Source organism: Chiloscyllium plagiosum, unplaced genomic scaffold, assembly GCF_037043375.1.
Source record: "Chiloscyllium plagiosum isolate Xiang-an unplaced genomic scaffold, Cpla_swu_hap1 HiC_scaffold_6, whole genome shotgun sequence".
NCBI lineage: Eukaryota > Metazoa > Chordata > Chondrichthyes > Orectolobiformes > Hemiscylliidae > Chiloscyllium > Chiloscyllium plagiosum.
In genome coordinates, this window is record NW_028270144.1 from 117,720,282 (window position 1) to 117,743,517 (window position 23,236).

At 42.8% G+C, this 23,236-nt stretch overlaps 2 protein-coding genes across 9 annotated transcripts in view; both read right to left on the minus strand.

Annotated features, from left to right (window-relative positions):
* Window positions 1-23,236, minus strand: part of dhrsx (dehydrogenase/reductase (SDR family) X-linked) — a 293,611-nt gene that overhangs the window by 254,979 nt on the left and 15,396 nt on the right. The gene's annotated exons all lie outside the window — the stretch shown is intronic.
* The window catches only part of LOC122550920 (E3 SUMO-protein ligase ZBED1-like), an 82,048-nt gene continuing 62,696 nt past the window's right edge, over window positions 3,885-23,236 (minus strand). For 5 of the 6 annotated variants that reach the window (XM_043692375.2, XM_043692374.2, XM_087988394.1 and 2 more), the window contains one exon: window positions 3,885-6,569. In XM_043692375.2, the coding sequence (XP_043548310.2) occupies window positions 4,526-6,517 (1,992 nt within the window). In that variant the 5' untranslated portion in view covers window positions 6,518-6,569 and the 3' untranslated portion in view covers window positions 3,885-4,525. Of the gene's footprint in view, window positions 6,570-6,678; window positions 6,941-23,236 lie in introns of those variants that run through there. The other variant, XM_043692377.2, reaches the window with a different exon arrangement.

Below are 23,236 nucleotides of genomic sequence, written 5' to 3' on the forward strand. Positions count from 1 at the left end.
CAGCACTTTGACCTTCATGCAGGGATTGCAGCTTTTGCACAATGCAGTTAAAAAATTGTTTCACTTCAACTGGTGCAAAGTCAAGACATTTTCACCATTAATCATTAGATTTAAAATAACTCAACAGAAGACCAGATATTTATTTCAAATCTTCTGTTCTCAATCAATGTGGTACAAATTATGTTTGTAAAACAACCTACCACAAATAAATTCAAGTTCTTTTAAAGATTCCAACAATGTGACACAAGCAAATGCACAAATTGTTACAATTATGATAATTAAGAGATGATTATACTTTAGAAAGAATGAAAGCGGTCATGTGACCTGTTCTGCAGTCTGACAAGCCTGGGTTATAGAGATAAGAAGGCTAAAATTGTTTTACTGAGAACGAGCAAAGTTATTTGTATCTGGAGACTGTGTCAGCTGTCTCATTAAAGACTGTGAGTCTGAAGTCCCAAAGAAGCTTTGTTGGTAAGAGTTGCAAATAGTTGTGCTGTAGGTTATCGATTTACTTCCAAGATTAAAGGCAGTTGAAATCAAAATGGCTAATTAGCATTTCTATCAAGATATAAGGTTGATGTGTTTCACTTTGCCATGGAGAAAGGGAGCAAGAAAATTATGAACTCAGACATTTGCTGCGCAAGAGGCCATTTACCCCATCATGTCTGCATCGATTGACCAAAAATTGAATACAACAAACCCAATTTGCCACTTCTCGGCCCATAGAAATGGAGGGTGTGGCAATGCAAGTGAATAGGCACAAGTGGGTACTGCAGATGCTGGAGATTAGAGTGGTGCTAGAAAAGCACAGCAGGTCAGGCAGCATGTGAGGAGCAGGAAAATCGACATTTCAGGCCTTCATCAGGAATGCAAGTGACTATCCAAATGATGTGTAAATATTACAAGAGTTTCTGATTCAAATAGTGAGTTGCAGACACCCACAACCCTCTGGGTGGTAAAAGTTCTGCATTCTCCTCTTAGCTTTCGACCTCTGAACTTAAATTTACATCCCTGAATTATTGACCAGACTACTGATGGAAACAGCGTCTTCCCAGCCATCCTTTCAGTGTCCCCCAATCTTATGGATTTTGATCTGGTCCCCTCTCAGCCGTAATTGCTCCAACCCCAACCAATTCAACCTTTCCTTATAATTCAGACCCTCCCCACTGAGGCAGCATCCTAATAAATTTCCTTTGGATTCTCTACACTGCAATCACATCCTTCCTATGAGGATCAAGACTGCACACACAACTCCAGTTTCGGCCTAACCAGTATTCTTTGCAGTTCCAATATAATCTCTTGTATTCTATGCCTCAGCAATAAAGGCACTGGCTTCTTAATCACCTTATCTAGCTGCCCTGTGACCTTCAGGGATTTGTGGATGTGCATATCAAGCTGCCTCTGATCTTTAATAGTTTCCAGGGTCCTACCATCCACAGTGTTGCCTTGCCTATGTTATGTGCATTACCTCACATTTTTCTGGACTGAATTCCATTTGTCACTGCTATGCCCAACTGACCAATCCATTGATATCCTCGCATAGTTTATAGTTATCTTCACTATTTACCATTCTACCATTCTCATGCCCTGTCATCTGTGAACTTCGGTCCGTACCATTAAAGTTCACCAAAACCAGCAAGGGACTCAGCTCCAAGGCTTGTAGAACACCTCTGGAAAAAGAGTTCTAGTCACAGGTTCATCCATCTATCATCAGCCACCACTACTGCTCCCTGCCACTCAGCCAATTTTAGATCCAACATTCTCATTTTGTCTTGGATTGTATGGAGTCTTTTGTTCTTAACCAGTCCACCATGAGGGACTGAATCAAAAGCATTGCTAAAGTCCATGCAGACCACATCAAATGCACCACCCTCATCAACTGCAACATTTGGGAGTAGAGAGCAGCAATGTCTTGCTGCAAGTGTACAAGGCCTTGGGTGAGATCACACCTGGAGTATTGAATGCAAGTTTGATCTCCTTATCTGAAGGAGGATGTTCTAGCTGTGGAGGCAATGCAACAGAGGTTTATCAGACTCATTCCTGAGATGGCAGGACTGACATATGAAGAGAGACAAGATCAGCTAGAACTGAGAATGAGGGGACGGCTCATAGAAATCTGTAAAATTCAAACAGGACAAGACAGGGTAAACACAGGAAGAATATTCAAATGACCAGGGACGCCCAGAACCAAAGGGTCAGTTTATGGTTACGGCATAGGCCATTTAGGACTAAGATTAGGAGATATTTCTTCACCCGTAAAGTGGTGAGCCTGTGGAATTCACTACCACAGAGAGCAGTTGAGGCCAAAACATTTGAGAGTTTTCAAAAATAGGTCAGACATAGTTCTTAGGGTAAAGGAGTAAAAATGAATAGGAGGAAGTGGGAATAAGGTTGATCAGGCATGATCATATTGAATGGCAGAGTGAGTCCAAAGGGCTAAATGGCCTACTCCTGCTCCTATTTCCTATGTTTAACACCCTAGTTACCTCCTCAAAAAATTCTATCAAATTTGTTTGCAATCAAGTTACAGGCTTCCCTGCACATAAGCCAATATCACAGAAATGGTCAGAGGGAAAAGACTTAGTGGCACTGGAAGCTACACAAACATATCCTGGAGAATGGCAGGCTCTCGATTTCCTGGCATGTCATGCAACCTTCTATAGATTCCAAGAAATTCATTCTGGCATTATCAGGAGTGATAAACAGTCTTTGAAACAGGCTTTACTGCTGAAGGACTTAAGGAATCCTCTAAAAATGGAGGAGTGTATGTCCTGGAGACAGTCTCTCAAATTTAAGTCTTAACAGAATGGTCACGTGGGAACCCACTGAAAACTGGAAGCTACTGTGACTGTTACAGCATTGTAGTTCCATTGAGAGCACAATGGTTAAGTAGTATAAAAGAGTAATGCTCCATTCTATACTTTGCGGTATGGGTGGCATACAAAAGCAAAATAATGTTAAATGAAGAATGGTTACGGCAAAAGCTTAAAAATCTTGTCATGTCATTCACTTTTTAAAAGTTATCAGCATCCTAATTGTCAAAATATCATACCTGTTTAGTGGCTTCCCATAAAACATGTAAGATTGGAGCATTTTTACAGTAAACCTTAATTTTTAAGACTGCACAAAATAAAACTATTGTCCATTCAATGTTTAAAATTATGATCTGGGATTTCAGATACCATTTAAACAACAATGGGTTTTATTGCCTGTGCATTCTCACAGGCAAAAATACTCTCCTTTGTGAATACACCATTTCGGTCCAGCACAAGTCTGGGGTTACAACCATTGTTACAGATCATTGACAATGAATTGTGTGCGCTACAAATTGAAGTATAAAAATAAATGAGCTCCACTTCAAAGCTTTGATGAATTGATATCAATTCCACTGTGTAACTCAAATGTGAAACAATACATTTTACACCATTAAAGTTGTTTTGATGGTGAGTCCACAGCATCACTGTAGGCAAGCAGAGTTTATTAGACAGTTTTATAAATATGCTGAATTTAATTTCTGAAAATTTTTAATATTAAAACTGTTGATTTGGAGAAATAATATTGATGTTCGACTACCAATACAAGGAAGTCTTTCCAAGGCACAATGCCTCCTTACGCCATCCAGTGAAGGAACACAGAAGCAGGTCACAGATATCCAGCGGCTCTGAATAGTAACTGAGCTTTAATACAAGAACATCCTAGCAATTTTGCACAATTGGAAATGTGGCTTATGTGCTGTGAAACAGCAGTAGCCGTTAAACAACTGTGTGATAAGCCATACAGAACAGAAATTAGACAATAAGCATTACTGCATTATGTCACAATGGCAAGACATCATGACACAGATTCAATTTGTGACCACTTAAATGACAAGCAAGACAATAATAAAGTATATTTAAAGTTTATTTTATACAGTCCTTCATGGGTTGCTTCCTTGAAGCTTAAAACAAATCAACAATTCTTTCCATTGCCTCCCCAGTTAAATCCCAGTATGTGACACTTGAAATATTGAGCATTATTTGCAGCCTGCACAGCTTAAAGTTATATTTAACAATAGTTATGCCATAAAAACTGGTATTGAAGCACAGTTAAGGGAATCATAGAATATTACTCAGTCTATCTTTACTGTAATAACTAAAAATGTAAAACTTATTGCAGCTGCATTTTAGTACAGAACCAATATTAATTCTCTGTCACATTCTGGTCCAGGAAGAAAGATGACATCAATCCTAGCAATCTAGGTTATTTAAGCAGAACTTCTTTTGAATCTGTACAGCTGATCATGTATTATTGTATTTTTGTGTGTACGTATTATCTCATATTATAAATACAATTGAAGTTTTCGAATCTGCTGCAAGAACAAAGTATAAGCTGTCTGATTCAGACAGTCAGATCAACAAAAAGAATTCAAAATTCTTTTATTTCAAATTGATGGCAAATCATGACTTGGATTACCCCTCAGGTTTTTTTTCCCTTTCACCACTGATCCTGGTCTTTGTCCCTCAATATCTTCCTGTTAGGCAAGTTCTCATTCATTATCATCATCCACAGCTACCTCCCGATCGACCCTTGTGTTCTCGTACAGGAACAGGAGTCGATCGACCTCCGCCGGGGCCAGCTGGTTTCGCTTGGCATTCACCAGATTCCCTGCGGCGCTGAACAGGCGCTCAGAAGGGAGGCTGGTAGCTGGAATGCACCAGTACTTCTGCAGCAGTTTGCTCAAAGTGGGAAATAAGGCTACACGGTCAGACCACCAGATGAGCGGATCTTCATTCAGTTCCAGCACCTTCTGTGATTTGAAGTTGTTCAGCTCTTCCACAACCTGGGCACGCCATCCATCTTGGCCCTCATCTCTGCTGCCCGCCTGCCCGAATATCTCTGCCAGCATGAAGTTGATGCTGCCAGTGCTGTAGGGCTCCACCAATACTGTCCGTTTTTTCAGGGGAGGCTCTTCAAGGGCAAAGCCTCCCTCTGCTTTCGCAAAACTCTCAATGCCCTTCTCCAAGAGGGCAGTGGCTTCCTCCAAGATCTTGTTCTCGACCTGCTTCTGTTGTGAGGCTGAAAGGAATGGAACTTTCTTGTACCTTGGATCAAGAAATGTCGCACAGTGGAGAAACAGCTCCAGCTCTGGGGACAACGCATATGCTTCAGACAACTCTTTGGCGATGGTCTCCTTCACAGCACTGAGCACATGAGAGTCTGAATCATCGACTTTCAACGTCGAATTCAAGAGGACATGCAGCAGAGGTTTGACCATGCTAATGAGTGGGTATTTGGACTTGCCCATCATCTCAGTGGCCTGTTGAAATGGCTGCAGTAATTTCACCAACCCATCTATGGTGCTCCATTCACTGGCTTCTGGCATCAATTGGTAACTCATGCTGTCCTCAAACAGCACTGCAGCAATCGCGATTTGCTGCTCCCTCAGCCGCTGTAACATAGAGAGGGTGGTCCCCCAACTACTACAATCATTAACCAATTGATGCTGTAACAAATACTGCTGCTTCTGCTTCTCACGCAGCATGCACACTGCCCTTGGTGTCATTTTAAAATACTCGACCAGTTTAGTGCATTTCAGAAGGAGGATGCAGAGTTTAGGGAGTTGGATCGCTCGGTTTATCCCCAGGTTGATTGCGCGACCGAAACATGGCATGTGCACAGGGAGATTCAGAAGTGAGCAAGCATTCACTACATTTTCACTGTCGCTACTGGTAGTAGCACCCAACACATTTTTGCTGATGCCCCATTCTCTAAAGGTCTCAACAAGCGCATGGGCCAAGTTCTCCGTGGTATACTCATCCACCACTTCGAACGTGGCTAGACACTTGGAAGTGAACTTTAAAATGTTGTCACCACTGCCCATACCACCTACAAAGTGAGCAGTCAAAGACATGTAGTATCGGTTTCGAGCCTGCACAGTCCATAGGTCAGCAGTCACCCCACACCACAGTGCCGCAGCCAACTCCTTCTCCACAGCAGTCCGGACAGTGTGATACCGCTCTGGGATAGCTTTGGTCGAGAAATGCTTCCTGTTAGGGAGCTCGTACCTTGGATCCGCCATTTTAAGCAGTTTCTTGAACGTTTGTTCCTCTACCACAGAGACAGGATACAGACCTTCGCAGATAAAGTTGGTAACCATCGAGGTCATTTCTTGGTGCCGTTTACTATCTTGGCTGTAGCAGGTCTTGAAGATTGGATCTTGATGACTCAGGTATGCGCTTTCAGATTCAGATTTCAAAAGGTTGGAGGTGAATGGCTCCCTAACTTGCTCAGCATTGCTCTTTACAACTTGGTGGAATTCACTGGGATGATTCTTTTCAAGGTGGTAGGCAAGATTGGAGGTGTTTCCTGAATATGCAATTTGGGCCCTACAAACTCTACAATAGATCTTCTTCCATTGCAGTATGCATCCTTCAGCATCGGTATCAAATCCAAAATACTTCCAAACTTTACTTTTTGCTCTTGGGTGGCAGACCAGTTTCAGGTCAGAGTTGGAACCTTCTGGGGTCTTGTGCTCCATGGTTCCTCAGTCGTAATTCTACACACTGGGCCTTCATCCATTTATTGTTAACCTAACAATCAAACAGAAGAGACAACACGGCATTCAATTTTTTTTGGTTATAAAAAAGGACACGGCATTTCAAAGTTTTATAGACTGTGTTTGAACAGGAAATAACTTACCTGATCAATTAAGTAAAAAGAAATGACAATACTGCAAATACAAAGGCAGGGCAACTCAAAAGGACAACCTGTGAGCTGACATGTTGATGAGCAAACAGAATTTGCCAAGCAAGCATGCTGGCTGATGGGCTAAGACAGGCACATAATGAAAAAGCCTGAAATGTTTAATATATGGGCAGGGTTGCATCCTGTTTACACACTGGTATCTATTATCGTTGCCAGCAAAAAGATGCCAAGACTGTCACTGAACATCGTCACAGTCAAAGTCTTTGCATTTACAGAAGGGAAATGAATGCCTTCAAACCAACAACCACTTAAAATGAACAATTATTTCTGTTCAAACTTTTAACTCCTGTTCAAAGAGACAAATTGCGGTTTAAAAACCACTGACATTCTTGATCGGGATTCACACAAGAACAGCATTTACTGGGACAAAAGAGGGGGGGCTGTGGCCAAAACGGACATATTATCCTCAAAAGAAAAGTAAAGTCGAATGGGGAAAAACAGGTATTATTGACCCATTTCTCCCAAAAGCAGATCTCCTATGTACTAGAGTAGCTACCTTCTCAGACAATTCAAACAGTGAGTGAATTCACAGTCATCTTGTGCAGCCTAGTGAAATTATTGCACACTCACTGCCTGTGCAAGTAACTTAACCAGGAAGTGAGAAAGGCAGCACACCCATAGGAAAAATATGCTAACCACAATGTAAAAACAAGGAGTTGTTTAAATGTACAGCTGGCTGTACAAATACAGCCCAGCAATATAACAAGATGATTTCCACATTAACAGAAGCTACAGTCAGAATCACAGCTCTATAATGCAAAATGCGGCACTGGTGAAGTCAGTTTCCTAAGTATGAGCTTGCTAAATGTGCTGATCAGCAAAGAGGAATCAATAGTATGCCATACAGTTAATGACAGTCGATACCATACAATTAGTGTTTTTGCAGAATTATAATAGGATGAAAACAGGTCTTTCCACCCAACTGTGTGCTGCTGTTTGTACTCTACATTACCAAAGGCTTTTGACATATTTTACTTTTCCTTTTTCTCAAGTGTCCTTGTCGAGTGTAATTTTGAAAGCATCTAAAGTACAAACAAAATACTATGTATGCTGGAAACTTGAATAAAAACAGAAAAAAAAAGTCTGACACAAGATCACGGACATGAAATATTGATTGTTTCTCTCTCCATTGATGCTGCCAGACCTACTGAAATACTGCTAGTCCTTATGTCTTAACTATTCCATGTGGCGACACATTTCACACTCTTGTGAGTTTATCCTTTAGATTGTGCTTAAAAACAACTGCTCCCTTTTTGGATTAAATAACCATTACAATATAATTTCTCAGCATCCATTTACTCATATTAAGTTTGCACTTCAGAACTTCCAAGATCATCAGTTGCCTGGTGGAAACTGTTAGGAAATACTGCTAAGTCAAATTGCCCAAGAAAGCTGCATCACCACGTGTGTGGAAAAAAAAAGACTGTTAATGCATTCTGGATAATTTAGTGCCTCAACAGCTATTAAGTCTGCTCTTTCGTGGCGGTACAGTGGCACAGTGGTTAACACTATTGCCTCACAGCGCCATAGACCTGGGTTCAATTCCCGCCTTGGGCAACTGTCTGTGTGGAGTTTGCACATTCTCCCCGTGTCTGCGTGGGTTTCCTCTGGTGCTCTGGTTTCCTCCCACAGTCCAAACATGTGCAGGTTAGGTGAATTGGCCATGCTAAATTGCCCATAATGTTAGGTGAAGGGTAAAAACAATGACTGCAGATGCTGGAAACCAGAGTCTAGATTAGAGTGGTGCTGGAAAAGCACAACAGTTCAGGCAGCATCCGAGGAGCAGTAAAATCGATGTTTCGGGCAAAAGCCGGTAAAGGTAGGGGAATGGGGAATGGGGAATGGGAATGGGTCTGGGTGAGTTACTCTTCGAAGGGTCGGTGTGGACTTGTTGGGCCAAAGGGCCTGTTTCCACACTGTAAGTAATCTAATCTAATCTAATCTAATCTAATCTAATTTTTCACAGCAACCTGTCATGGTTACAAGTAGTTTATTTGGAGGGGAAAAAAAATCTGAAACAAACCATTTGCAAGTTTTTTGGTCAATCCTCTGATGGTTCAGGCATACAGAGCAGATGGATTCTAAAATCACTCTTCCGACAAGGTCCAATCAATGAGATTGGCTCATGTCACACCATCAATGCCCTGGGACTAGTTAAGGTGCAGGGGCAATTATGCCAATTTCCCTTCCAATTATGATATAATGACCTCTGTTAGAAATGTTCACTTCAGACAAAATGGATTGTCATACTTTCCTTGCAAGATTAAACCTATCGATATTCACTGCCCTAGTTTAGGCATGAAGGGCAGCCAATCCTGTGAAAGGGCAGATGGTACCTGTTGAATGGTACCCTAAAAGTCACAACGTGCAGGAGAAGAAGGAACATCAGTGTACAAGAAATAGTCAGATGCTACTTAGCATCTCGAGCTTCTTCAATTACTCCATAAGGTTACGTTTAACTGCGAATTAACTCTTGTACATGAGTGTTTGTTCTCTTGCTCAACATACCAATCTCAGATTTAAGATCAACAAGGAGTAAAAGGGTATGGGCAGCCAGGAAAGTGGAGTTGAGGTCACAACTGGATCAGCCATGATCGTACCAAAAGGCAAAGCAACCCTGAGGGACTAAATGACATATGCCTACCCATAATGTGGGTAATCCTGGAGTGCAGGTATCATTCTGGTAAATACATGTTGCCCTTCCTCCAATACAAATGTGGGTAGTGTGCTTACAGCATTCCAGATGTCCTCTAACTAGGTTGCATATAGATGAAGCATGACTTGCACGTCCTTGCATTACAATCCATTAGATACAAATTCCAAAAGAGAAAATGCTGGAAAATCTCAGCAGGTCTGGCATCTGTAAGGAGAAAAGAACTGACGTTTCGAGTCTAACTGACCCTTTGTCAAAGCTAAAAAAAGGGAGAAATAGGGAGGTATTTATACTAGGCTGAGAGAAGGTGAGTCGTGGCTTCAGTGTTTAACACACTGCCACCTCTCTTCCAGGAATGACTACCCTGAAGAAGTACTGCTCTTCTCTCTGACAGGATTTTTGTTTGTCTCTCTCCCCCTGTCCACCTTCACGGTTTTCCTTTTCTCTCTCAGTGTTAGGCAAGGTATTTACTAAGACTCGTTTCCACAGCCAGATTTCCTTCCTCGGTGACTGTCTTCGCCTCCGACTTACTCCACGTGGATTTCAACTCAAATTCCACCCTGCATGCAGCCTCCATGATTACAGGTACTTGCACGACATATAACATTTTTCCAACTGCTGTTCTCGCCGCATCCTAATAGCCACACTCAGGGCCATGCGGCGCCACATGAAAGCACTCGACACCTCTCTCCAGCAGCACCGACTTACCCTCTCTCAAAGCTGCCCCGGTCCACAGTTTCATATCATCCTTCGTATTATTCAATGCTTTAACTCCAAACTTTTCCTGTTTCTTGCAGATGTTAAGGAACGCAAGCTTCAACTTCTCATTCGCACGCCTGCCTACCTTCCAACAGTCCCAATCCCTCGAACCCCTGTCTTCCAACCCCAGCCCTTGCCGTGTGTTCACCATACCCTCTGACCTTCCCCTCTCTGAGGCTGAGCGTGCTGTTCTCAGCAAAGGACTCAGCTTTGTACCCTTACGTCCCCACCTCAATGAATTCCGGGCTCGATATGATGCTGAGCTCTTCTTCCATCGCCTTCGTGCTCACTTCTTTGGGCAAGAGTCCTCCCTCCGCTCCACAGATCCTTTCACATCCCTCCAACATTCCACCTCTAATTGGACACCCCTGCCAGGACAACTTCCTGCCCTCGATCTTTTCAATGACAATTGTCGACGGGACATTGGCCGCCTTAATTTCTCTGCCCCTCTTACCCATTCCAACCTCTCTCCATCCGAACTTTCTGCCCTTCGCTCCCTTAGGTCCAACCCCAACCTTGTCATCAAACCTGCTGACAAAGGCGGTGCTGTTGTCATCTGGCGTACTGACCTCTACCTCGTAGAGGCTGAGCGCCAACTTTCAGATTCCTCCTCCTACCTCCCCCTGGAGCATGACCACACAACTGAGCATCAAGCCATTGTCTCCAACACCGTGACTGACCTCATTTCCTCCGGATGCCTCCCCCCCCCCATAGCTTCCAACCTCAGTCTCCCAACCCTGGACAGCCCGTTTCTACCTACTCCCTAAAATCCACAAGAAGGACCGTCCCGGCAGGCCCATTGTGTCAGCATGCTCCTGCCCCACTGAATTTATTCCTTCCTACCTTGACTCCATCCTTACTCCTCTAGTTCACTCCCTCCCCACCTACATCCGGGATTCCTCTGATGCCCTGCGACACATTGACAGCTTTCAATTCACAGGCCCTAACCACCTGACGTGCAATCTCTTTACACCTCCATCCCACACCAAGTCGGCTCGAAAGCTCTTCGCTCCTTTCTTGAAAAGAGGCCTGAACAATCTCCATCCACCACCACTCTCCTCCGCCTGGCTGAACTTGTTCTCTCTCTCTCTACAACTTCTCCTTCAACTCATCCCATTTTCTCCAAATCAAAGGTGTCGCAATGGGTACCCACATGGGTCCTAGCTATGCCTGTCTTTTCATGGGGTATATGGAACATTTCTTGTTCCAGGCCTACCCAGGTCCCCTCCCACAACTGCTTTATTAGTACATCAATGACTATTTCGGTGCGGCTTCATGCTCTCGTCCTGACCTGGAAAAATTCATAAACTTTGCTTCCAGTTTCCATCCCTCCATCACCTTCACCTGGTCCATCTCCGACACTTGCCTTCCTTTCCTTGACCTTTCTGTCTTCATTTCCGGCAATAGTCTATCCACTAATATCCATTACAAGCCCACTGACTCCCACAGCTATCTGGACTACAGCTCTTCTCATCCTACGTCCTGTGAGGACTCTATCCTTTTCTTTCAGCTCCTTCGCCTCCGCCTCATTTGTTCTGATGAGGCCACTTTCCAAAGTGGTGCTCTTAATATGTGCTCCTTCTTCTCCAACCATGGCTTCCCACCTACAGTTGTTGACAGGGCTCTCAACAGCGTGCGATCCCCTCCCAGAACAAGGATAGGGTCCCTCTTGTTCTCACCTTTCACCCCACCAGACTTCACATGCAAAGAATAATCCTCCGCCATTTTAGCCAACTCCAACATGACACCACCACTAAACACATCTTCCCTTCCCTCCCCCTGTCTGCATTCCGCAGAGATCGTTCCCTCCAGGACAACCTTGTCCACTCCTCCATCATACCTAACACCTCTCCCATCACACACAGCACCTTCCCATCACACACAGCACCTTCCCATCACATCTAACACCTCTCCCATCACATCTCACACCTCTCCCATCACATCTCACACCTCTCCCATCACATCTCACACCTCTCCCATCACATCTCACACCTCTCCCATCACATCTCACACCTCTCCCATCACACACGGCACCTTCCCATCACACCTAAATCCTCTCCGATCACACATGACACCTTCCCATGCAATCGCAAAAGGTGCAACACCTGCCCCTTTCCTTCTTCCATGCTCACCATCCAAGGCCCCAGACACTCATTTCAGATTAAGCAGCGTTTCACTTGTACCTCTTTCAATTTGGTCTATTGCATTTGTTGCTCCCAATGTGGTCTCCTCTATATCGGAGAGACAAAATGCCAACTGGGTGATCGCTTTGCTGAGCACCTTCGGTCCGGACGCAATTAGGTACCGGGCCTTCCCATGGCTTGCCACTTCAACACACAATCCTGATCCCATGCCCACATGTCTGTCCTGGGCCTGCTGCAATGTTCCAGTGAAGCCCAACGCAAACTGGAGGAACAGCATCTCATCTTCCAACTGGGCATGTTACAGCCTGCCGGTCTCAATATTGAATTCAACAACTTCAGATGATTATCCCATCTCAACCCCTCTGTTTTCATTCTGCTCCGTAATTTTATTTCATTTATTTTATTTACCTTTTTCTTAAAAAATTTTTAATTTTTTTTCCCCACTGTTCTGTACCTCTTATTTCTTGATTGTCTCTATTCCTCTCGCTCCCCACGCTCTTATCACCTTTTCCCTCTCCTCTTCCCCCTTTGCTACCCTTCTCCCCGTTTTCCATTTTGTCTCCGCTTCACCCATCCCTCCCATATTTTGTCACATAGCACTGGCTTCAGCCTTGGTCATTCACAGCTCCTAACCTCCCTATAATCTCTCTATGGACTGTCATTATTACCTCTTTATTGCTACCTTTGCTTCTGGAGCCATGACTCACCTTCTCTCAGCCTCGTATAAATACCTCCCTATTTCTCCCGTTTTTTTAGCTTTGACAAAGGGTCAGTTAGACCCGAAATGTCAGCTCTTTTATCTCCTTACAGATGCTGCCAGACCTGCTGAGATTTTCCAGAATTTTCTCTTCTGGTTTCAGATTCCAGCAACGGCAGTAATTTGCTTTTATCCAGATACAAATTCCATTTGCCTTTTAGTCAGAGGGATGTACAGCATGGAAACAGACCTTTCGATCCAACTCGTCCATGCCACCAGATATCCCAATCCAATCCAGTCCCACCTGCCAGCACCCGGCCCATATCCCTCCACACCCTTCCTCTTCATATACCCATCCAAATGCCTTTTAAATGTTGTAATTGTACCAGCCTCCACCACTTCCTCTGGCAGCTCATTCCATACACGCACCACCCTCTGCGTAAAAAGGTTGTCCCTTAGATCCCTTTTATATCTGTCCCTTCTCACCCTAAACCTATGCCCTCTAGTTCTGGACAGCCCACCCCAGGGAAAAGACTTTGTCTATTTATCCTGTCCATGTCCCTCAATTTTGTAAACCTCTATAAGGTCACCCCTCAATCTCCGACACTCCAGGGAAAACAGCCCCAGCCTGTTCAGCCTTTCCCTATAGCTCAAATCCTCCAACCCTGGCAACATCCTTGTAAATCTTTTCTGAACCCTTTCCAGTTTCACAACATCTTTCCGATAGGAAGGAGACCAGAATTGCATGCAATATTCCAACAGTAGCCTAACCAATGTCCTGTACAGCCGCAACATGACCTCCCATCTCCTGTACTCAATACTCTGACCAATAAAGGAAAGCATACCAAACGCCTTCTCCACTATCCTATCTATCTGCGACTCCATTTTCAAGGAGCTATGAATCTGCACTCCAAGGTCTCTTTGTTCAGCAACACTCCCTAGGACTTTACCATTAAGTGTATAAGCCCTGCTAAAATTTGTTTTCCTCACATTTATCCGAATTAAACTCCATCTGCTACTTCTCAGCTCATTGATCAAGATCCTGTTGTAATCTGAGGTAACCATCTTCACTATCCACTACACCTCCAATTTTGGTATCATCTGCAAACTTAGTAACTATATCTCTTATGCTCGCATCCAAATCATTTATATAAATGACACAAAGTTTGAGATTACTTTTCATATCTGCCCGTGGAAGAGAACAAGAAAGTTAAAAAGTAATGCCCACTGGTAATTCATAGTTATCATTAAAACGCAACCCTGATGCTAAGAATTTCTCCTTTATGAGACTTTCTTTCAGACTTTCACATTAAACAGAGTTATGACTTTCTGGCTTTCCAATCCATTCAGTATATCTTTATTTTCCTGTTTAATGCACTGAGCAAATTGATGGACCTGAAATGTAATTTTTCATTTCAATTTTAACAGTCCACACACCATTTAACATCAGATTAGTTGTAGATTATTACTTTGGTGACCCTTGAATAACACAGAAAATTGGCTTATTGTCATTGGTCTGCGCAAATTATTAAAAGGAAGGACAAATACTCAACTCTAAGATTGTTCTGCACTGCAAAGTTCTTTCTGAAAGGGATCATTGGGAGTTATATTTAAAAAGGTATTTTGTCGATTTTTCATCGTGTAGTTCATTATAGTCTCATTCATAAAAATTTCCTTGTTAAAAGAAGCCATGCAAAAGTATGCATTGCAATATATCACAATATATTCCTTGCCATTACTAGAGGAACAGAATGTTTGATAACATATAAATTTAATCTTTGCAAACTACTTTAACAGTCATTAATCAGCTTAAAATAAACAACTCAGTTAAAATAACAATTTCGCATAGCCACATTAATCACTGTGATACCAGTGGACATTATGTACTAAATTCTACTTAATACTATTCAAATTCCCATGGTGATCCACAAAAGGAGTCAAAGCCAAGAGCCATGTTCAGCTAAAGTATGATTAGCTGTCAAAGTATAATGTGACCATGATATAAGGAAGTAAGTCAATCCCATTTTTTTTTCAAAGTAGTAATTCATTCGGTCTTCGGTAATTCAGTTGGCTAGATAGCTGGTTTGTTATGCAACAGCTGTGGTTACAATGAAGGACTGTATTTCGCAACCCTTCCCCTCGCCTAAGGTGTGGTGACCCTCAGGTCTGTTTCTAATGAGAGGGCAGCCCTATGGTCTGCTAGGTTTGTGGTGCCTTTAACTTTTACCCTTAGTTAAATAATGTTTTGATTGACTGGAGCTAAATGGAAAAGCTTCAAAAGGTCTAAGGGGCAGAGAAGAAATGCTTGGAGAACAGGAAGACAAGAAAGTATACAACTGAGAGAGAACAATATTAGTGGAAGGGCGAAAGCATAACAAATGTCGACAGGAGATTTCAATTATATATGTGGACATAGCAATTCAGAATAAAAACACTTAAAGCAAAAGCATGAGGCTAGATGGTAGGACATTATGGGCAAGTAAGACAAGTAACATTAAAGGGTTCAGAAAAGATTTACAAGGATGCTGCCAGGGTTTGAGGGTTTGAACTATAGGGAGAGGCCGAATAGGCTGCAGCCGTTTTCCCTGGAGCATCGGAAGCTGAGGGGTGACCTTATACAGATGTATAAAATCATGAGGGGCATGATTTGGAGGTGCCAGTGTTGAACTGGGGAGTACAAAGTTATAAATCACACAACACCAGGTTATTCTCCAGCAGGTTTAACTGGAAGCACTAGCTTTCAGAGCGCTGCTCCTTCATCAGATGGTTGCAGAGTATAAGATTGTAAGACACAGAATTTGTAGCAAAAGTTTACAGCATGATGTAACTGAAATTATATATGGGTATGGATATGGTAAATAGGCAAGGTCTTTGCCCCAGAATAGAGGAGTCCAATTCTAGAGGGCATAGGTTTAATGTGAGAAGGAAAAGACTTAAAGGGACCTAGGGGGTAACGTTTTCATGCTGAGACTTGTGCATGTAGGAAATGAACTGCCAGACGAAGTGGTGAAGGCTGTTAAAGGTACTACATTTAAAGGTATCTGAATGGGTATATGAATGGAAAGAGTTGAGAGTAATATGGGTCAAATGGTGGCAAATGGGACTAGATTAATTTAGAATATCTGGCATGGACGAGTTGGACCGAAGGGTCTCTTTCCATCCTGTACAACTCAATGACTGTAAATAGTCATACAAGTCAAGGGGAAGTCACCAAAGTCATAGTGCACCATAGGATTGCTCTCTCATAAGAGTGAGATGACTGATAGCAGCTTAATCTGAGGTAATTATGCCTCATGCCGAGGGGAGAGGTTGAAGAGAAGAGTCCTTCACTGTAACCTCAGCTGCTGCAGGAATTGAACCCATGCTGCTTGTATCATTCTGTGCTGCAAAGCAGCCATCCAGTGAACTGAGTGATCCAATCCACACAACTAGGTAAAATACAGAAATAAAGTTACTAAACCCAATACGTTGTGTAAAATATTCTTAATTCAGTTCAGATTTGTTCAATTTGATCAATTGAGCCAGTAGTGCAACCAGTAGTGTTTCACCCTAGTGTTATACAGTTCAAAATACAAAATCTATCAGCAGAAAATCTACTGCTGAGCCATGACTCGTGGCTTAAGCAACATGCAGTGCAAATAAACTTTCAAACATTGATCTTTACATTAACTGAACTCCTCCTGACAAAGTGGTTGTCACAGTCAGTGGACCATTAGAGTAAAATTGAGCAAGATAAAATGCAAAAACACATTCACTACAGAAACAATTCATTTTTAATCACTAAGAATAGTCTTAGACAGACTCTTCACCACACTGAAGCTTTTCTACAAGTTTGTTGGAGCCAGTTTTGTAACGTTGAAATCCAGCATCAAAATTCAAGACTCTGACTATGCTGCTTTTCAGCAGAGATTTGCATTTGATTTCATGGTGCCATAGGACAGTGAACAGGTCTGAAAAGGCTACTGGCCTACCAAGGCTCTGCCACAGATGATATTACAGAATTGCATATTTTACATGCAAGTACAGCACAAAAACAGACTATAAACAATGCCCTTTGACAGACCTCTCCTCCCACTATTCGACTTGATAATCCTTTCACCATTTTGTTACCCTGTTTCATCAAATCTGAAATCTACAGCTCCCATGAAAACACAAGCCGCGCAATGCCTGCAATATTCCCACTACCTCTGTTGCTTTGTTTACAGATATCTAGTTAGCTTCTTCAAATTGCAGTGAAGAAGCAACTGTTGTTCATCACTGAAATAGAAAATTTAAATTCTCACATTTCATTGCTCATTTCTTGAAATGGTGGCAGCACAATATAGCAGGGCACACCAAAGGCTCCCTGCACATCTCAAAATGTGCTGCCTGTGCTGCACATTATCAATCAGGTAATTCCTCACTTGGAAAGAGAACAGAATCAAGAGACTCTGAACATTCAGGCGACAGTGAGCACTGCAGATGCTGGAGATTAGAGTCAAGAGGATGTTGCAGGAAAAGCACAGGTTAGGCAGCATCTGAGGAGCAGGAAAATTGACATTTCAGACAAAAGCCCTTCATCAGGAATGGGTTGGGAGCTTCGGGGATGGAGAGATAAATGGGAGGGAGGTGGGACTGTGCAAAAAGGTAACTGAGGGTGTGATAGGTGGATGGAGGTGAGGGTAATGGTGATAGGTCGGATGGGAGGGTGGAAGGATTGGGGGAAGGAAGCTGGACAGATGGGATGGGTCATGAGGATGGTGCTGAACTAGAAGGTTGGAACTGGGGTAAGGTGTGGGGAGGGGAAATGAGAAAGCTGGTGAAATCCACGCTGATGTCATGGGGTTGAAGGGTCCCAAGGAGGAAGTTGAGGCATTCTTCCTCCAGGCGTTGGCTGGTGAGGGAGTGGCGATGGAAGCGGCCCAGGACCTGCATATCCTTGGCGGAATGGGAGAGGGAATTGAAGAGTTCGGCCACGGGGTGCTGGGGTTGATTGGTGCGGGTGTCCGGAGATGTTCTCTGAAGCGCTCTGCGAGTAGGCATCCTGTCTCTCCAACGTAGAGGAGACCGCATTGAGAGCAACGTACAGTAAATGACCTGTGGAAGTGCAGGTGAAACTTTGATGGATGTGGCAGGCTCCATGACCTGACATGCAGGTCCTGGGTCTCCTCCATCGCCACTCCCTAACCACCCGACGCCTGGAGCAAGTACGCCTCACCTTCTGCCTCGGGACCCTCCAACCCCATGGCATCAATGTGTATTTCATCAGTTTCCTCATTTCCCCTCCCCCCACCTTATCACATTTCCAATCTTCCAGCTCAGCACCGCCCTCATGACCTTTCCTACCTGCTCATCTTCCTTCCCACCTACCTGATCCATCCTCCTCTCCAATCTATCATCTTTAACCCTACCTCCATCCACCTATCACTCTCAGTTACCTTCCTCCCAGTCCTACACAGGGACGTGGCTTTATTTGGGCACTCTTCTGCCCTCCATCCATGCCTCCAGGTACGCCTGGATTGAGTGCATTGAGGCCCTGTCCTCCAATCCAACAGACAGGCTCGTACCCCTGCCTCGCCCACCACTCCCGCAGGAACAGATTTAAACAGGACAGTGCTGCAAACTTTTGTTAATTGACCACTTCTCAACTGGTGATGAGAACTTAATTCCTGGAGTGGAGGGAAGGTGGTGGGTATCTCCCAATTCTCTTTGCCTCCTGCCACCTACATCAAACATGTCTCAGGAGAGGAAATTTCCATCCAATGCCTGAAAAAGAAACGAAAGGAAGTACATTCTTCTACAGATTAACTTTCAATTACATTTAGTTCAATAAAATCACTGCTAATGCTCCACACTAACCCCATATCCTCTCTCTTTTCTCAAAGCCTCAATACAAATTAAAATACTGGGGATGATGGATGAAGGTCATCTACCCAAAACGTTAACTCTGAATCATCCTAACTCGCTGTACCAGTGCTGGCTGTCTGATCTGCAGAGTATTTTGATTCTCCCTTTAGTCCAAAACACTCTTGGCTTAACACAACAAATTAATTCAAAAACTCTACATTGTAACAGAAGTACATATATTTCACAACGTGGTCTCATGCAAACATGTAAAAACCTCTCTATGGATTCTATTTGCATATTATTCACTATATGACCTAATGGTTGGGTGAAAGGTCAAGGTCTCTTGTGTAATGTTTCTGTTATTCTTTGATAGAATATTCCAGAGGTCCTACCACTATAATAAAACCAATAGTTACACTACAATCACATGCAAATTAGAGAGTCTGTGACTCCTCGGCCCATCAGCCCATCGTCCCATTGTACTCTGAAATACCTTCTTCACTTTCCACTACACCACCAATTTTGGTGTCGTCTGCAACCCACTAACCATACCTCTATATTCACATCCAAATCATTTATATAAATGAAGAAAAGCATTGGATCCAGCACCAATCCTTGGTCACAGACCTCCAGTCCAAAAAACAACCCTCTTCCACCTCCTCTGTCTCCTATCTTCAAGCCAAATTTGTATCCAACTGGCTAGCCTTGCTAACCAGCCTATCTTGTCAAACACCTTGCTGAAGTCCAAATAGTCAACCACTCTGCCTTCATCAATCTTCTTTGTCATCTCTTCAAAAGTCTCAATCAAGTTAGTGAGGCACAATTTCCCACACACAAATCCATGTTGACTAATTAGTCATTGTCTTCCCAAAATGTAAATCTTGTCCCTCAGAATCCCTTCCATCATTTTGCCCACCACTGATATCAGGCTCACCACTCCATAATTCCCTGGCTTTTCCTTACCACCTTTCTTAAATAATGCATGACATTAGCCATCCTCCAGTCTTACGACATATCATCCATGCCTGTCAATGACATAAACATCTCAGCAAGGGGCTCAGCAATCTCTTCCCAAATTTCCCGCAAAGTTCTGGGATACACCTGATCAACTTCTAGGGATTTATCTACCTTTATGTGTTTTAAGACGTCCATACTTCCTGCCTTTTCAAGACATCACTATTTATCTCCCCTAGTTCCCTAGCTTCCATGTCCTTCTCCACAGAAAATACTACGTGAAATATTTTAATATCTCACCAGTCTCCTGTGGCTCCACACATAGACGGCCCCATTGATCTTTAAGGCACCCTATTCTCTCCCCAGTTACTCTTTTGCCCTTAATGTATTTGTAGAATCTCTTTGGATTCTCCTTAACTCTATTTGCCAAAGCTGTCTCATGTCCCCTTTTGTTCTCCTGATTTCCCTCTTAAATATACTCCCACTGCTTTCATACTTCTCGAAGGATTCACTCGATCCACTATGTTTGACATATGCCTCCTTTTCCTGAATAGAGCCTCAATTTTTCTAGTCATGCAACATTCCCTACACCTACCAGCCTTGCCCTTCACACTAACCAAAACACGATCAGATCCACAATTTAGGTACTTCTTGAAAGAGCTTTACCTCATAAAAAGTAAACAGGCTAGCTAATTAAGCATCTTGATTCATTTTACTAAGTAAAAGGTGCTTTATAAATCCAAGTTGTTAATTTTCCATTGAGTGACCATGAACCCAAAGCTGTAGTAGCCAAGGTTGGTGTCATGACCAATGTATTAGAGGAGGCTATGTCTCTACTGATGACTCATAAAATCAATATACAGCAAACTACAGTTAACCTGCACCTTATTAACCGGTACTCTCAATAAACTGGCAAAACTTACATGTCTCAAACACAGCAATGTTTAATGCATTATTCTGTCCAATTATTATAGATTTAGATTTTGATTACTTACAGTGTGGAAACAGGCCCTACGGCCCAACAAGTCTACACCGACCGTCCGAAGAGCAATGCACCCATACCCATTCCCCTACATTTACCCCTTCACCTAACATTACGGGCAATTTAGCATGGCCAGTTCATCTAACCTGCACATTTTTGGACTGTGGGAGGAAACCGGAGCACCCGGAGGAAACCCACGCAGACACGAGAAGAATGTGCAAACTCCACACAGACAGTTGCCTGAGGCGGGAATTGGACCCGGGTCTCTGGCACTACGAGGCAGTAGTGCTAACCACTGTACCACTATACCGCCCGTAATGTTCAATGCATTATTCTGTCCAATTATTATAGATTTTAATTTATTTACTTCAATGTAAATACACATCTTGTTTAATCAAGTAAGCCACACAAAATATCAACAGTTGATTCCATTTTGAATCATCTTTTCCTCAAATACCGCGATCTATAATAATGTCTCAATAGTCAGTTGAGGATGCAAGCAAAATGGCTCTTTGCTGGTAAGTTTTAAGGCAAAGCTACATTATTATTTAAGTCCTGTAAATAAATAATAGTAGTGATGTGTCTACCCCTGCATTATGTTTCTATTACTGAAGTTGCGTTTTTACATTGATTATGTGGACCTCTTTCTTATCCAGAATATTTGATTAACCAGTCCACTCTTGGTCCCATAGGCACCAGCTCATAGATCTCTTACTGCACAGTAGGTTAAGTGAGAGAGTCAAGTTCATGACTAGATCAATTAGGCAAATGTTTAGCTCTAAATTGACTCCAAAGATTTGGGATTCAGAGTCATGTTTTGTTTACCCCTGCTTTCCATTTCAAAATTTCAAGTCAGCGCAATCGGCTGACATCACAAGATTAAAAGTTGGAAGAGTGTGGAGAATTAAGAATAATGACCTTGCATTAACAAAGCACTTTTGGTTTAGTGTATTAATCATTTTAAAATCACTGTTTTGTAGTGATATTCTGTGCATAGCAAGGTGCTACAGGTGGGAATGACAGCTATGTAATCTCTATGAGGTGATGGCTATGGACAGATATTTGGACAGGTCTGAAGGTATATCTCTGCTCTTCTTTGAGTCTTTTCACATCCTTCTCAAACAAAATAGAAGTCCAAATGTAATGTCTCATATCATACAGAACAGAAACGGACGCTTGATCCAACCAGTCTAAACTAGTCCCACTGCCTGCGTTTAGCCTATATCTCTCCAAACATTTCTTATTGATTAGACTTTGATTAGGTTAGATTCCCTACAGTATGGAAACAGGCCCTTCTGCCCAACAAGTTCACACCGACTCTCCGAAGAGCAACCCACCTCTGACTAATGCACCGAACACTATGGGCAACTTAACGTGGCCAAATCACCTGACCTGCACGCCTTTGGACTGTGGGAGGAAACCGGAGCACCCAGAGGAAACCCACACGGGAAGAATGTGCAAACTCCACACAGCCACCCAAGGCTGGAATCGAACCTGGGACCCTGGTGCCGTGAGGCAGCAGTGCTAACCACTGAGCGGCCCATAAGCCCACTGCACCTGGTATTCCCAGGCAGTCTGCTATCCAAGTACTAACCAGGCCTGAGTTTGCTTAGCTCAGACGAGATCAGGCGTTTTCAGACTAGTATGGCAATAGGCATTCCGACAGATATTCTTATCTGTCGGACATCAGCTCAAACAGCACTCCTTCACTGCTGCAATAAAGGTTAATGTAGGTTACATCTTAGGGTGGGATTTATACCAATAATCTTTTGTCACTGAGACAGGACTAGGCTAAGTGAAGTACCTAAAAATGATTACCCTGTAGTATAGGAAGCAGTTTTACATTGCACTCTATTTTCAAAAAAATGACCAGTTCAAGCAGTACCAAATTTCACAAGCTGACTTATTTTGCTTTGAAAAAACTTGGACATCGACAACAAGATGTATCCTTTGGGATACGCTATCGGATATCGCCACAAAGTAAACAGCAAAATACCATCAACTGACATAGCACTTCCTCAAGGTAGCTTACACGAAAAATTTTCAAATCTATACCAGAAATCATACTAATTCTCTTTTTATGAACATCAATCGCATTTATCAAATTTCTGTGGATTTAATGCAAAAAGACTGACAGTCGAGAGGACAGCTATACACAGGTGGTGGTGGAAATAATGAAACTGGTCTCCCTGGGAAGCACAGAAACAGTGCTGGGAAATTCAAGACGGAAATGGATTGATGTTTGCCAGACAAAACAATTAAAATATAGATTATTAATACTATATTCAAACACAATAATCAACCATGAGTTCTTCCTGCTCAGTTTATTATCACAGTCCTGAGACAATTGCCAACTCCTTGATGAGACTATTGGCATTTTTGTGAGGAGAAGCAGTTAGCATTGTTTGATTGCTGTAAACTTTTTTTGGCAAAATTAATATTTGGAATTGTTTCAAATTTATCGAGAAGATTATCAC